The sequence below is a fragment of the Rana temporaria genome, chromosome 5 (genome assembly GCF_905171775.1).
Source record: "Rana temporaria chromosome 5, aRanTem1.1, whole genome shotgun sequence".
NCBI classification, from domain to species: Eukaryota; Metazoa; Chordata; class Amphibia; order Anura; family Ranidae; genus Rana; species Rana temporaria.
In genome coordinates, this window is record NC_053493.1 from 256,594,575 (window position 1) to 256,609,756 (window position 15,182).

General features: G+C 44.7%; 1 protein-coding gene across 1 annotated transcript in view; it reads left to right on the top strand.

Annotated features, from left to right (window-relative positions):
• Positions 1 to 416: 416 nt before the first annotated feature.
• LOC120940737 (myosin regulatory light chain interacting protein) overlaps positions 417 to 15,182 on the top strand; it is a 51,572-nt gene continuing 36,806 nt past the window's right edge. Inside the window, exons 1-2 of the mRNA XM_040353754.1 lie at positions 417 to 705; positions 14,597 to 14,787. Coding sequence (XP_040209688.1) covers positions 493 to 705; positions 14,597 to 14,787 — 404 coding nt within the window. The 5' untranslated portion in view covers positions 417 to 492. The remainder of the gene's footprint in view (positions 706 to 14,596; positions 14,788 to 15,182) is intronic.

The window sequence follows — 15,182 nt, forward strand, 5'->3', positions numbered from 1 at the left end:
ATTTTAGTGTTTGTCTCTTAGGATAATATCGGATGCACTGTCCTGATCGGCTCTGGAAAGCTGCATACTAACCATCAGATTATCGGACGATCGCTTCCGATGGTGCGTACATTTAACCCTTCACCACCACTCCATCCAAACTTCGATAAACTTCCCAAACATCCTACTAGAACTAGAGTAGGCGGCGGCGGCTCCCCCCTCCGTCAGCTGGAGGGAATGCAGCCAGTCAGGTACATGAGAACTCCTCACACCGCACCGACATGGCTGGATATCCCGCTGGAAGGTGAGCAGGCGGCTGGCGTCTGCTGGGGGCGGGTCCGCATGGAGTCACTTGCACATGCCCAGCTGTCAGCGAACCAATGAGCGGGAGAGGGCGTGTATTGGGCTGGTGGGAGGGATTATGTGCAGTGAGAAGAGGGACTGTGTGATTGGCCCCCACCAATCCTTGTGCGGAGGTGGCTGCTCTCAGGCGCCTTCCTGCGCTCCCTCTACATGCTCATGTCTATAGAGGGGGCACGGACACTGACCAGGGCTCTCCACAATCCGGAGCCTTCTATTAGCGGGCTCACCTATCACAGGACTCGCCGAGACTACAGCGGAGGACTCCCTACTGATACCATGCTGTGCTATGTGACGAGGCCGGATGCGGTGGTCATGGAGGTGGAGGTGGATGCCAAGGCGAATGGAGAGGACTGTCTGACCCAGGTAAGGACCTTCGTAGGGTGCTGACCTGACTCTTTACTTTACACCCCTAAATAGTGGAGGACTCCGAGTGCAGGACCCCCCATACTTCACTGCTAGCTTCAACTCTCTATGGTTCTGTGTATAGATAGGAGAGAAGAGCACCCCCCCCCCAATACTGCTGGAGGGAGCCCCCCAATTCTACTAAGAGCCCCCTTCCCCTGAAATGCTGCTCCCCCCCCCATACTGCCAGAAAGGACACTCATCCCCTCCAATACTGCTTGAGTGCCCCCAATACTGTAAGGACCCCCAATACTGGTAAAGAGGACCCCCTGCCCCCAATACTGCTGGAGGGAGCCCCCAATTCTACTAGTGGGAGCCCCCCAATACTACTAGTAAGAGCCCCCTTCCCCTGCAATGCTGCTCCTCCCCCAATACTGCCAGAAAGGACCCTCTTCCCCCTCCAATACTGCTTTAAAGAACCCTTGCCCCAATACTGCTGTAGGGAGCCCCCCGATTCTACTAAGAGCCCCCTTCCCCTGAAATGCTGCTCCCCCCCCATACTGCCAGAAAGGACACTCATCCCCTCCAATACTGCTTGAGTGCCCCCAATACTGTAAGGACCCCCAATACTGGTAAAGAGGACCCCCTGCCCCCAATACTGCTGGAGGGAGCCCCCAATTCTACTAGTGGGAGCCCCCAATACTACTAGTAAGAGCCCCCTTCCACTCCCCCCAATACTGCCGGAAAGGACCCTCTTCCCACTCCAATACTGCTTGAGTGCCCCCAATACTGGTAGAGAGGACCCCCTGCCCCCCAATACTGCTAGTAAGAACCCCTGCCCCTGAAATGCTGCCCCCCCCAATACTGCCGGAAAGGACCCTCTTCCCCCTCCAATACTGCAAGGACCCCCAATACTGGTAGAGGACCCCCTGCCCCCCAATACTGCTGTAGGAAGCCCCCAAATACTAGTAAGAACCCCTTCCTCTGAAATGCTGCCACTCCTCCCAATACTGCCAGAGAGCACCCCCCCCCCCAATACTGCCAGAGAGGCCTTGCCCCCAATACTTCTTGAATGCCCCTAATACCGAGAGGCCCCAATACTGCTTGAGGGCTCCCCTCTTCTCCCTCCCCCAGTACTGTTTGAGAAGGTCAGCCTCAAACTGATGTGTCTGCGCAGGGGATCTACCAGGGTAACCCCCCCCCCCCCTTATGTCTGTAAACACCATGTAATGCTTACCTGTCTTTCAGCCCCCTGGGGCCGGTGGGTTTGTACACCTGTATGTATACACCATGTGTTTATATATCTGCCAGGAATGACCTGCCTCAGGCTGATGTGTCTGTACCCCTGTATACATGTTATGTTTACAGATCTTTTGGGTCTGACACCCCCCCATATGTCTGCACACGTCTATACAATATGTAATGTATACATGACTGAGGAGTAGTAACCCCCTTCTCCCCACAAGGGCTGATGTGTCTGTACACCTGTATACATCATCTACTGTTTATATATCTGTATACAGTCACATCTGCCTGCTGGGATCAGGGCATATGTTCATTACATTGTTTACCTGTCTGCCAGGAGTGATCCCCCCCCCCCCCCGGCTGACGTGTCTGTATACATCATGTAATAGTTATATATATATATATATATATCTGCCAGGAATGAAACCCCCCAACTAATGTGCCTGTAACCATCATATAATGTTTATATATCCTCCAGGAATAACCCCCCCTCCTCCCAATGTGTCTGTACACCTGTATACATAATGTTTATATCTGCCAGGAATGTCCCCCTCACTGTCTGTATATAATATATCCTATAATGTTTACATGTCAGGCAGGGTGAGAGATTAGGCCCACTAGATTAGTCCTGGGGTCCCTGCACTGAGGACATCTTTGGTCTGTACCCCAAGTTCCCGTATATTGATGACTGGGCTGCTTTTTGTTGTCTGTGTTTGAATGTTGAGTGATTCATGATTGCTTTTATTTTTGCTTCCACCAATCCTGGCTGGTATCACCTGTACTACAACCTCCATCTGTTACTCATTTTGGTGAACAGAAGTCAAACAACCAATTACTGAATATATATATATATATATATATATATATATATATATATATATATATATATATATATATATATATAATTTTATTGAACAAGGTAAAACAAGTGAGAGAATGCAAGCAGCTTCCTTCCATCTACAGAACAGCCATAGGTACATAATCCAAAAGTGGCTACAGAAAGCCTGTGAGCTATGCATGAATATAGATCTAAAAGATCATGATTCAATCCCTTTTTCTTATTTTTTTTTTTTTTATATAAAAAAGATATAATTACACTGTAAACTAGCATGCATGAAGTTTATCTTAAAATGTTTAATTGGACAAAACAGGGTTTTCCAAAAATTTCCTTTTTCACCATAATATTTTAGTGAGCCCCGTTGCCTCACGCAGCAGTAAATTTTCTAGGCCATCTTTCAGCTTATTGCAATCTATGGAGCTGACAGATGAGAGGAAATATTTTCCATATGCAAATATGCTTCTTCATGCAATGTTTGTTCTTGCATTTGGTTTCTGAACAATGTTCTCAAAACTGTAGGAAAAAGATATGTCTTACATTTTTTATTTTTTTAACCATTCAGAGAAAACAATATTTCAGGTACTTGTATAGACCCCTTTCACACTGGGGCGTTCAGGCGCTTTAGCGTTAAAAAAAAAAAAATGCCTGAAAGAAGCTGCATCTTCAATCCCAATGTGAAAGCCCGAGTGCTTTCACACTGAGGCGCTGCGCTGGCAGGGCTTCAAAAAAAGTCCTGCAAGCAGCTTCTTTGCAGCGCTTTAGGAGTGTTTAATACACCGCTCCTAAAGCCCCCTTCCCATTGAGGGAGCTTTTTTAATGCCAAAGCACCTGAAAAACGCCCCCAGTGTGAAAGGGGTCTTGGCAGAATCAATTTGTGCAGCGCTTTACATATTTATGGTACTTTTATAGCGCTGTCAATTTACGCAGTGCTTTACATATACATTGCGCATTTCTGTACCCCTACCCTCAAGGAGCTTACAATCTAAGGTCGCTAACACACAATCATACATATACTACAGCCGATTTGGACAGGATCCGATTAACCTACCAGCATGTCTTTAGAGTGTGGGAGGAAACCGGAGCACCCAGAGGAAACCCATGCAGGCACAGGGAGAACATGCAAATTCTAGGCAGGTAGTGCTGTGGTTGGGATTCGAACCAGCGACCCTTTTTACTGCTAGGTGAAAGTGCCAACCACTACACCACTGCGCTTTTTTTTTTTTTTATTATTTGTCCTCTAAAAATAGGCAGTTAAGCTGCAGTTAATGCCTACCATACAGCCAGTGGGGGCTGTTCACATGTGGCAATGCTTTGCAGCAAGTTTGAGTGTGTACTGTGGGAGACCAGATATAGTGAATGCAGGGTCCTGGGTTCAGTAACCCTTTAAATGCAGCATGTCATGTGTAGAGGTAGCCCTGCCTGTCAAACTTGCCTATTCAAGTCAGTGGGGCTGAATGCTTGGTTCATTGTTGCAGCACATCAGTCCCATTGAAAATTATTTATGTGTGTGTATATCAATATGCCTGACAGTGGCTTCTTGGCTGCCATCTAAAAAGTGATTCACTGCAGATTGCTTTTCAGAGACAAGTTTGACTTAGGGGGGGGGTCTGTCTATCTTTGTCCCATTGATGGGGAATTTCCCTGTTCATTCTGTCCAGTATACCCATCCGGAAGTGAGTACGTTTATCCAAGTGAGGGAAATCGCCTATTGGTTATCGTCAGTTCAGGTGTATCAATGGGAAGGTTAGCCCTCTGTCTTGGTGACAACTCAAAAGTTAGATTTTCATTTCCATTGCCATCAGGGTGAATCTTACCTGTGGGGTCACAGATGGCAAAAAAATGACATCAGGCCTCTCGCTACTTGGCACTTATTACTTTACTTGGCTCTTGCAAAATTTGAAGAACCACTTTAAAGACTCCATTCTGTGAATTTAAGTATAGGTGCCATTTTTTTTGGGGGGGGGGGGGGGGGGGGTTTAGAATGCCATGTAAAGAGTTGGGCCCCTTTCAGACGTGCAAACTGTATGTCTGCATTTTCATCCGTCCGTTGCGGATGAAAACGGGACATACATTGGTCCCTATGTGATTGCGGGTGTCAGCAGATGACCAACCACTGACACCCGTAATTGTCGCCTCCGCAAAGATCCTATTTTTCTTCCGTCTTGCGGATCGGATGAACACGGACATACGGTCCGTGTTCATCCGATTCCCCATAGGGGAGAGCGGAGGAAAGACAGGGCGGTCCCTACAGTGTGCAGGGACCGCCCTGTCAGCCGACGGCTCAGCGGGGATTTTACGGAGGATCCACGCTGAGCAAAAGCGGACACACGGAGCGGATCATTACTGATCCGCCCGTTAGAAAGGCCTCTAAATCTAATAACACATAAGAGAAAGTAACTAGCTAACAGATGTAACATTGACAATACGCATAATGGTGTTTTACATGCTTCTTATCTTTGCTACTTTGTTACATTAGCGATGTGTTGTCAAGGCTCACAGGTTGCACTACTTGTGAGAAGGACCAGCTAGGGAAATGTTGCAGCACATTCATGTTGCCATTGATCATTCTTATATTTCATTTAATAATGAATACCTTAACCCACGTTTCCTCTTTAGCCCAGGTTCATACTGACAGCGGGAATTACAGTAAATCTTGCGAGTTCAGCTGAGCTCGCAGGACTTCATTCCCGCATTTCAGGGGCATTGGTGCGGGTTTCTACACAGATGTCTATTGAAATCTCACCCCCAATTTGCCAAAAGTAATACAGAAACTACTTTTGGGAATCGGTGCAGTGTCGCACCGATTCAGACGGTGCCATTGCCGGTAATAGCTGCTGATTTTTCAATCAAATCGTATGCCAAATCGCTGCAATGTGAACCAGGGCTTAATCACGGACAGTTTTTAATCTTTTAGACAAAAATGAGACAAACATCCAGGGTGTTAAAGCAATATTAAAGTTTTTTTCGCTGGCTCTCTAGGCCCCTCCCTCCTGCCAAGTGCCTCCTGAGCTGGCTTGTTACCTGAGCCACGTCTTTACATGTCCATTCGCATGAGAGCTCCTCCCTCTCCTGATTGGCTCACTGGCTTTGATTGTGGGAGCCAATGGCTCATGCCCAATGAGGAGTGAGAGTCCCCAGAGAGCCGAGGCTCTCGTGCATATCATCAGGGATCACTCTGCTGAGCCGGCAGGTGACAGGGAGGTCCCCGCACAGTCTTTTTTGTCTTTTCTACGCTCTCCCCTATGGGGGGGGTCGGATGAACACGGACCGTCTGTCCGTGTTCACCCGATCCGCAGACGGATGGAAAAATAGGGTTTTCCTCTGTCTACAGAATCGGAGGATTGTGGAACCGGGTGAGATCGGGTGTCAGCGGATGTTTATCCGCAGACACCTGCAACCTCATAGGGACCAATGTATGTCCCTTTTTCATCCGCAGACGGATGGATGAAAAAGCGGACATACGGTCCGCCCGTGTGAAAGAGCCCTTAGGATCACTTAATTTAATTTATTTTTTTATTTTTAACACTTAATTTTCAGTTGGCGTGTCTTTGTTCTGGATAAACAAGTGAACTTGAAACTTTCCAAACTGTTGGCATGCAGTGATCTCACTTTTTCTGGGCAGCCATATATTCTATTTCCTCAATGATTCATATGTTTTCAAGTTTATTCAGCTCTTATTGTACTTGTCAGCTGACTCCATTTGACATTGCAAAGAATCTTGATGGAGATCTTTCACAAGGTTACTGAAGTTTAGTTTTCCTTCCATGCAGCCATTGTTCTATTAAAGTATGTGAACCCTTGGCTTGTTAGGCCCCATGCACACGAGAAGCAAATGTAAACTCAAGTTTTCAAGGCAAAAAGCGGCGTTTAAAACACCTGTTTTTGCTGCGAATTTCGCGGCGTTTTACCGCGTTTGCGGCTATCGGGCTTCATAACAAAGACATTGTAGACCCTCCCAAAGCTTTGAAACGCAAAAACTTTTGCGGCAGAACCCAAAATTTTGCGTCCGAAAAAACGAGCCTAAACCCAACTGCTTTAAAGCACCAAAAAATGTGATTGTGTGCATTGACGCATAGGATAACATTAAATGTGTTCAGGGGCAGTTGAAAAAAATGCCCAAACGTCTCTGAACTCGAGTTTACCAGCGTCTCGTGTGCAATGGGGCCTAAGGGCTCATGGACATTTAGGAGCAGTTGGGCCTTTTTTTTCAACTGCTCCTGAATTCTCGCCTGCTATCTTATCGGTACATGTGCACAGGGTCGTTTACAGTCGTTTCTAGGCAGTTGAGTTTAGAGGTTTTATTTTATAATTTTTTTTTTTTTTTTGGTAAGCAAAAAAAAAAAGTTCAGATGCTGAGTTTAGAGGCATTTCAGGCACAGTAACTAGCGTTTAGGTGTGTTTCGTTTACATGCGCTTTTTTTTTTTTTATATAATTTTTGCCTATTTTGAAAAAAATGTTTCATTCTGTGAAGTTAAATCATAAAGGAGAGGTTGTAAAAAAGTCCCTTGTACATTAAGCCTAAAACAACCCATTCAGATTAGATAGAAATGAAGAGCAAAACATATAAATTCTAGATGGATATATAGCCCCTCCCCCCTCTTCCTTTTTTTTTTTTTTGGGGGGGGGGGAGAAACTGCCAGAACACGCTGGTGAGGGGTCTCCAACTGTATGGTACCCTTTACCATGACATTTACTTGTTAAAGTAACCTGAGACCTTCGGTAATACTTTTTTTTTTTTTTCTGTGGCCATTGCAGGAAAACAAAACAGCTGGTATCTACAGTATAGTTTATACCATAAAGCCTAAGGGTGGAAAATGGCACTTGACTGTATTCCCTATTAAATATTCTGCTGCTCATATTTTCAAATGCTCATTCATTAATAGATGTGCTCTAAAGTGATTGCACATGATTACCCTGTAAAACAACCCATTGAGTTTTAAAATAAAAAGCAAAGCATGTTTGTATAGCTATAAGAAATAAAAATATGAATACCCCCCCCCTTCTCTCTTCCTTTTTTTTTTTTTTTTTAAATTAATGTGATCACATTCACTCTGTTCTCAGTTGCATAAGAGCTGGGGGAGGAGCAGCAGTACTACACTGAGCTTGCCAGTGAATTGCTGTGCAGCAGTGGCGCATCAGGACAAGTTTGACTATTGGAGGAGAGTACACTGAGTTCCCAACATAGCTAGAGAACTGACCACGATGTGTTCGCTTGCTTAGTGTAGTCAGATTTTTTGTATTTGGAAAGCAAGGGGGCTGGCAGGATTAGCTGGGATTTCACATACAGGAAGCAATACAAAGAGCAGGCTACAAGTACATGGTACAGCAGGCACGCATCAGGAATATGACACGCTTTAAGCCTTCCAGTCGGTGGACTTAACATATGGGTCAGATGTTCAGGCTGTGCTAAAAAATTGATACTGTTCGTTAAATTCTTGTATGTGTACCGAGGAGCACCTGGTACAAGAGTTCGTCTCGCTTGATGTACTTTTTAAAACGGCAAATGCAACATACCCTCCTCAGGTTCTGTCTCAGTGCGAGCAGACAATTCATATCCAGACATTGGAAGTCACCCTCGCTCCCGTCTCTGGCTGAGTGGGTGAATGAGATGAATGGGGTTATGCTTATGGAAGAACTGCAGGCTAAGTCCCTAGACAATCATGCCAAATTCTCCTTCACCTGGGGAGTATGGAGGCATTACTCCTCCTCAGACAAGCTCAAAAATAGATTGCCACCCAGCTTGAGTGCTCTGCCACCATTGGCGCCTTAGGTGACCCTGGGAACACCTGATGGATGCATGGCACGCAGGGCCCGAGCACACAGTCTCCCCCCCCCCCCCCCTCCCTTTCCCCTCCTTACTCTTTCCCTCTGCTTTTTCTTCTACCTAATCTATCCCTCCCCTATCTTTTCTGGTATTTCTGTCGTCTTCCACAGTCTGGCCAAGATATCTTCTCCTTTCTTTTCTGCATTCTGTAAGTTCATCAGGCCTGCTACAGACCATGTGAGTTGTATGGACCTGTTGCTATCTCACCGCTATTTGCACCCCCGCCAACACTAGTCTAACTCCTTACTTCCACCTGGCCTTGGGCGCAGCAGGCTCCCAGAGGGGCGCCCGGGCCGGGAGAAGTCCATGATAGATGCACAGGCATGGATGCTTATACAATTATTTCTACTACGTAGCAAAGTTTGTTCATACTGGATTTCATGATGTGGAATGTTTATGCGTATTTTTCTGTGGATCGGCCCGCCCAATGTTGGGTAGTCGGTTCATGTATTCTTTTACTTCTGTCAAAAAATGTTCTTCTTAATAAAATCTTATTGAACCTAAAATGACAAATGCAGCCAATGTGTTTCAGAGAGAAAAGGGTCTTCACACAATGCGCCCCCCCCCAACGTTTTCAGGGCTTGAGCAGTCGGCTGTCAGAGGGCAACTGCCTTTTATTGATAGATGTTGGCATTGATACTTTAGAACTTGGTAAGGTATTTAGAACGTTTATACTAGGCACTCCTCTGTACACCTCCAAAAATTGCATTTCTATTGTTTCCATCCGAGAGGTAGCAACCTAGGACCAGAACAGGGGGCGTATACTATATTTTAACCATGGATCTACTGCTTTGAAGGAAAGATCACTTTAAGGTAGCTCCATCTGAGCCTAGTCAACTGCTACCGCTTCAGTGCGATCACACACACGAGGCATCTACTGGAAACGACATGTATTGAATGTTTTATCATCCTGACTCTGTTACAAGTGCATGGCTGACTGAAACCCAACCAAACACAAAGCACTTCTCCAAGCGCCACAGACATGACACTTGTGATTCACTCCCTACCGAGTGCAGCTCCCCAAGGGCTCGTCTTGCCTGCTCATCAACAGGATAAAAGGGAGAGATTGAAGCACACACCAAAAGCCAACTCCACTTCAAATGTGGCGCTGTCCCTTCCCACACCACACCCCTCGATCGCTTTTAAACCTTCATGGGCTTAATCATGGGCTTAATTGCAGAGGTTTAAAGAGGAAGAGTAAACTCTCTTTAAAAAAAAAAAACTAAAAAAAAAAAAACACCCTGCAAAACAAAGGCATAATGGGCTAGTATGCATAGCATACTAGCTTATGAATGACTTACACGAGAACAAAGCCTCCGAAATCGGTCCTCTGACACCTCCTTTGTCGCCGCCATGATACCCGGCGTGACTTCCCGGTATCGTTGCTCTGGCGCTGTGACTGGCCGAAGCGATGACGTCACTCCCACGCATGCGTGCGTGAGCCGCCACTAGTCATGATGGTGTTTGGTAGCAGCACGCCTACACATTGTCTACAGCGCATGCCTTCTTTCTTGGAAATATCTCCTTAATTGTGTAGGCTAAGGAGATATCTCTTGGACCTACAGGTAAGCCTTAATCTAGGTTTACCTGTAGGGTCAAAGTGGTCTGTAAGGGCTTATGCCCATGATGGGTGAAACCTGTTGGATGGACATGGAGCTGAAGCCTTCTTATGTTTGAAATTCAGTGGCTTTTGGGATGCACTGCCATATCTTATCCTGTTGAAGTACATGGCTATCATTTTGGCACGCAAAGAAAAAGTGCTATTGGTTGATTATACCTTGGCACTGTTCAATGTAGGATTGCTTTTTGCCAGTAATGGCTTTGTGAAAGAATGTTACAATGTTTAGCATCTAGCAGCTGTCTGAGACGTTGTGACAGAAATTCATGTATTAGAACGCACTGAATTCTGACTCCACAGATCTTTGTCTTGCTATTTGTCTATCAGTCTTTACTAGAGTAGATGGATGCAGTCTTCAGATAACTAAGGTTTGGCACTACAATGAGGATGGTCTTATAAATACCTTGGACTCTTTATTGAAGGATAAGTACTGGCTCATGAGCTTTAAAAGGAGGTCAACTATCTCCAAAGACCTTGACACTCAAGCTGCCAGGCATACTAATGTATGAAGAGGTCTCCCTCTCCCTTTAACAGAGTAAGATGTGCGTTGTCCCCCCCCCCCCCCATTGCTATAGAAAGGGTCATGCTCTTCACATGGGGAACAAAGCTTGGCACTCTGTTGGGAAGATCCTCTTACTGGAGCTTCCAAGTCCTATAAAAAGCCTACAAAAGTTTACCCATACAAAAGTTTACCCATACAAACGTATCGCTCTGGTGGTAGGCGTGCAATTGAAAATGCAGTTTGTGGACTTTCCCCTGTAAAATCCACATTTTGTTGATGCAGTGATCTGATTATAAGGGTTGTAACTTTAAATTTAGCAGTTATTTATGACGCCCTTTAACCTTTTTAAACCATAGTTATCCCCTAAAATAAATTTCTGCTCTGAGGGAACCCTTAACAAAACCAACTGGGAGTCAATGTGGAAAAATGTCCCTTAAAGCAGGGGTTCACCCGTACATAACACTTTTTACCCTTAGATGGATGCTCGTTTTGTCTAGGGGAATCGGCTAGTTGTTTTAAAATATGATCTGTACTTACCGTTTACGAGATGCATCTTCTCCGCCGCTTCCGGGTATGGGCTCGGGGACTGGGCGTTCCTATTTTGATTGACAGTCTTCCGAGAGGCTTCCGACGGTCGCATCCATCGCGTCACGAGTTTCCGAAAGAAGCCGAACGTCGATGCGCAGTATAGAGCCGCACCGACGTTCGACTTCTTTCGGCTACTAGTGACGCGATGGATGCGACCGTCGGAAGCCTCTCGGAAGACTGTCAATCAAGAAGGAACGCCCGCTCCCGAAGACCCATACCCGGAAGCGACGGAGAAGATGCATCTCGTAAACGGTAAGTACGGATCATATTTTAAAACTAGCCGATTCCCCTAGACAAAACGAGCAGGAAGCTAAGGGGAAAAATTTGTTTTATGGGTGAACTCCCGCTTTAAGCCAGCCATAGATGGATCGAATCTCTGCTGGTTCAGCAGGAACTGGGTGAGAATCAAACCATGTATGGGCAGACTGTACCCATCTGATTTTTGCATGTGGCTGTTGTAGCCGCTACCAATAACACCCCCCCCGTGTTCTCCCAGCAAGGACTGGCCAGATTATCCATTTTACATTTAGTTGGGGGTTTGATGGCATTGCCTCCAGGTTTAAAAATGATTTAAAGGTAACGGTTAGTGTCTCTATCATTCTTTAATGGTTGCACAACAAACCTAAACCTAGATCTTGAGGCAAACAAATACCAGTCACATTTTGTATCTGTTATCAACATTCCTTTTTTTTTAAACAAGGTTGTTGGCCTAGGATAGTCTCGTAATTCATACTGTTCATGTTAACACAGTGCTGCAACGATTTGTTTGTTTGATGACATATTTGCACTTATGTGGAATAGGTTGAACATGTGCCAACTTGTTCGTTTTCGAGGCTTTTCTTTCTTTTTTTTTTCTTTAAGTCGGCAGCTACAAACACTGTAGCTGCTGACTTTTAATAAGGACACTTACCTGTCCTAGGCGCTTGTGATATGGGGGGGGGCGGCCCATCCCGCTCCGGTTCATTGCAGGTCCCACGACACCATCCTCAGTAAGGGAAACGGGCAGTGAAGCTTGTGGCTTCACTGCCTGTTTCCTACTGCGCATGCGTGAGCCCCTTTTGTGAATGGGCGGCTACTCTCTGGGATACAAACAGTTCCCAGATGGCAGTGCGCCCCATTCACCAGACGGAGGATGTGGAAAAAGACCCACTGCTGATAAGGCAGATTAGAAACATCTGCATGGCAAAAGGTATTTGGGGCGAATATAAAAAAAAAAAAAAAAAAATATTTTTATTTTTTGCAGCAATTTTCTGTTTTTTTTTTCAGGATGGAACTCACTTTTATGTACCGTATTTATCGGCGTATAACACGCACCCTAACTTTAAGAGGGAAGTTTCAGGAAAAACTTTCCATAGCCCCCTGCGTATAACACGCAGGCCCAGTTTGCCCTCTATTTTCAGGGTAAAAAAGTGAGTGTTATACGCCAATAAATACAGTAATTAATTTTCTCCCTCTACTTTTGCAGTAAAGTAGGTTCCCTTTTTTTTTTTTTTTTTCTTACAATGACTTGTATGTAATCCCATGATGGGCCTCCATACCCTGAAAGTTTTTAGCGTGTTGTATAGCTTGGTTAATTCATTAGTGGTGTGCAATCTGACGTATTTACAACTAGCTTGCTTGTTCATTTGTTGTGACTGGCATGTGTATATGGGCAATGCTTTTCTGAGTATGGATGTGTTTCGCAGCTGAAATGTATGAATTGCAAAGCTTTACCTATTGAAGCGACTCTTCACTTCTATAATATCTGATTTCTCTGCAAGCTGTAAATCTTTTTACATGCATTAGTTGTCAGTTGGCCAAAGAACTGTTGCACAATTTAAATATGAAGTAACATTGTTGACAGGCCGATTGTACAGAAGTTGATTGGTAGATTAATTTGTGTACAACCAGGGTGCCCATAAATGCTGCTGAAATTTGATCATGTATGGCCAACGGTTGATTTGCCATTTATGTAAAATTTCCCCAAGCTCTGAAGTGTCATGTGTTAATTTCAGGGTGGATTTGGTTTAAAGAGCAACTTTCACCTCTGCCCTGCAGCAGATCCTCTGACCCGCTGTGGTATCACCGACAGTCCCATTCACTTTAATGAGACGGCTGGTGTAATGCGGCAGGTGAGTGAATGCCGCTAACAAGCGCTGTCATGATGGATCTGAAATGACAGGTGCTCTTTAAATGTAAGGACTTATTCTTGCTGGTAGTTAATCTGCAATATTTGCAAACAAAATGAAGGTTTCCTATAGTATTGTCCCGATACCAGTATCGGTATCGGGACCGATACCGAGTATTTGTGGGAGTACTTACTCCCGCAAATACCCCCGATACCTAAAAAGAATACTTGTGGCGCAGCGGGGAATACTACAGCTATTCAAAAGCGGCGGCGGCATCTAGGTGTGGGGGGACATGGCTGCATATGTGGGGGGACATGGCTGCATATGTGGGGGGACATGGCTGCATATGTGGGGGGACATGGCTGCATATGTGGGGGGACATGGCTGCATATGTGGGGGGGGGGACACATTTTAAAAAAAGTATCGGTAATCGGTATCGGCGAGTACTTGGGGAAAAAAAAAGTATCGGTACTTGTACTCAGTCCTAAAAAAGTGGTATCGGGACAACCCTAGTTTCCTATTTCGAATAAGCTGTCGGGTTAGTAAAACGGCGAAATTGCAACAGATTCAATCATAAAGTTTGCCGTGTACATAGGTTTGCAAAACAATGGGATAAAGGAATCTTCCTGAGCTTTTTTTTTATCTCGTGGATACTGTGAAATTGTGTAAATGCATAAAGGAGTGAGTGCATGTTATCTCAGCTTGGATTCATTGAATGAGTTTACTAAAAATGTAAATATTGCAGAATATACAGCCTTGTGCTACATAACTAAGCTCCATTTCATGCTGAATAAACTAAATGAATGTGTCTGAAATGGGAAAACTTTTTTTTTTTTTCTCTCCAAATACATTTTATTAAATGTTGATGCATTACTGGTGAACATACCCAATCCCGCATGTGCGGCAATCTGTGTAAATTGAACACATTCCTGCAGGAAAACGGTGCTGCGATTTACCTCCTTTTCCAGTGCTTTTTTTTTTTTGTGCAGAGATGACTTTTCTTAGTTTCCCACAGTTGCCTCAGCTCAAGCCACTCCAATCGCATAGGTGTGAACCTAGTGTTATGTTTAACACACACCCTGTGCATTTAAAGAATTTGGAGGTATGAGCTGTACTCCTTATAAGGATGTTGGCTGTCTTTCAGGATGTTATGTGTCTCTTTTTATAACTTTATTTCTTGAATTGTAGGTATGCAAGCGGCTGGGCATTATTGAAGTGGATTACTTCGGCTTACAGTTCAGTGGTAACAAAGGAGAGAATTTATGGCTGAATCTGCGAAATCGAATATCTCAGCAAATGGACGGCCTGGCTCCATTTCGAATGAAGTTAAGAGTAAAGTTCTTTGTGGAGCCCCATCTCATTCTCCAGGAGCAGACCAGGTAAATGGCACTATGATCAGACGTTGTGTATATTTTATATACTCCTTTTTGAGGCTGGCTTGCTTGATGCCAGACGATGTTTTCCGTTTTACTTGTGTATTGCATTTCATATTGCAAACCTGGGCAGACACATTTCTTCAGAATAACAAAAAAGTAGAAATTTGCAATAAAGCTTGTTAAAATCCTTGTGTACATTTAAAGGAGTTATAAAGGGAAAAAAAGTTTTGCCTAAAATTAATATATGCAAGGTAGACAGAATAGTGTAATGATTCTAAAAAACAAGTAAATATCTATTAAATTCCTTCATCTATATCACCTCCGGCATTCTAGTTTCTGTTCTCTCATTCACTTCCTGGTTTGCCGCGCTTGTTCATGTAAGAACTACATTTCCCAGT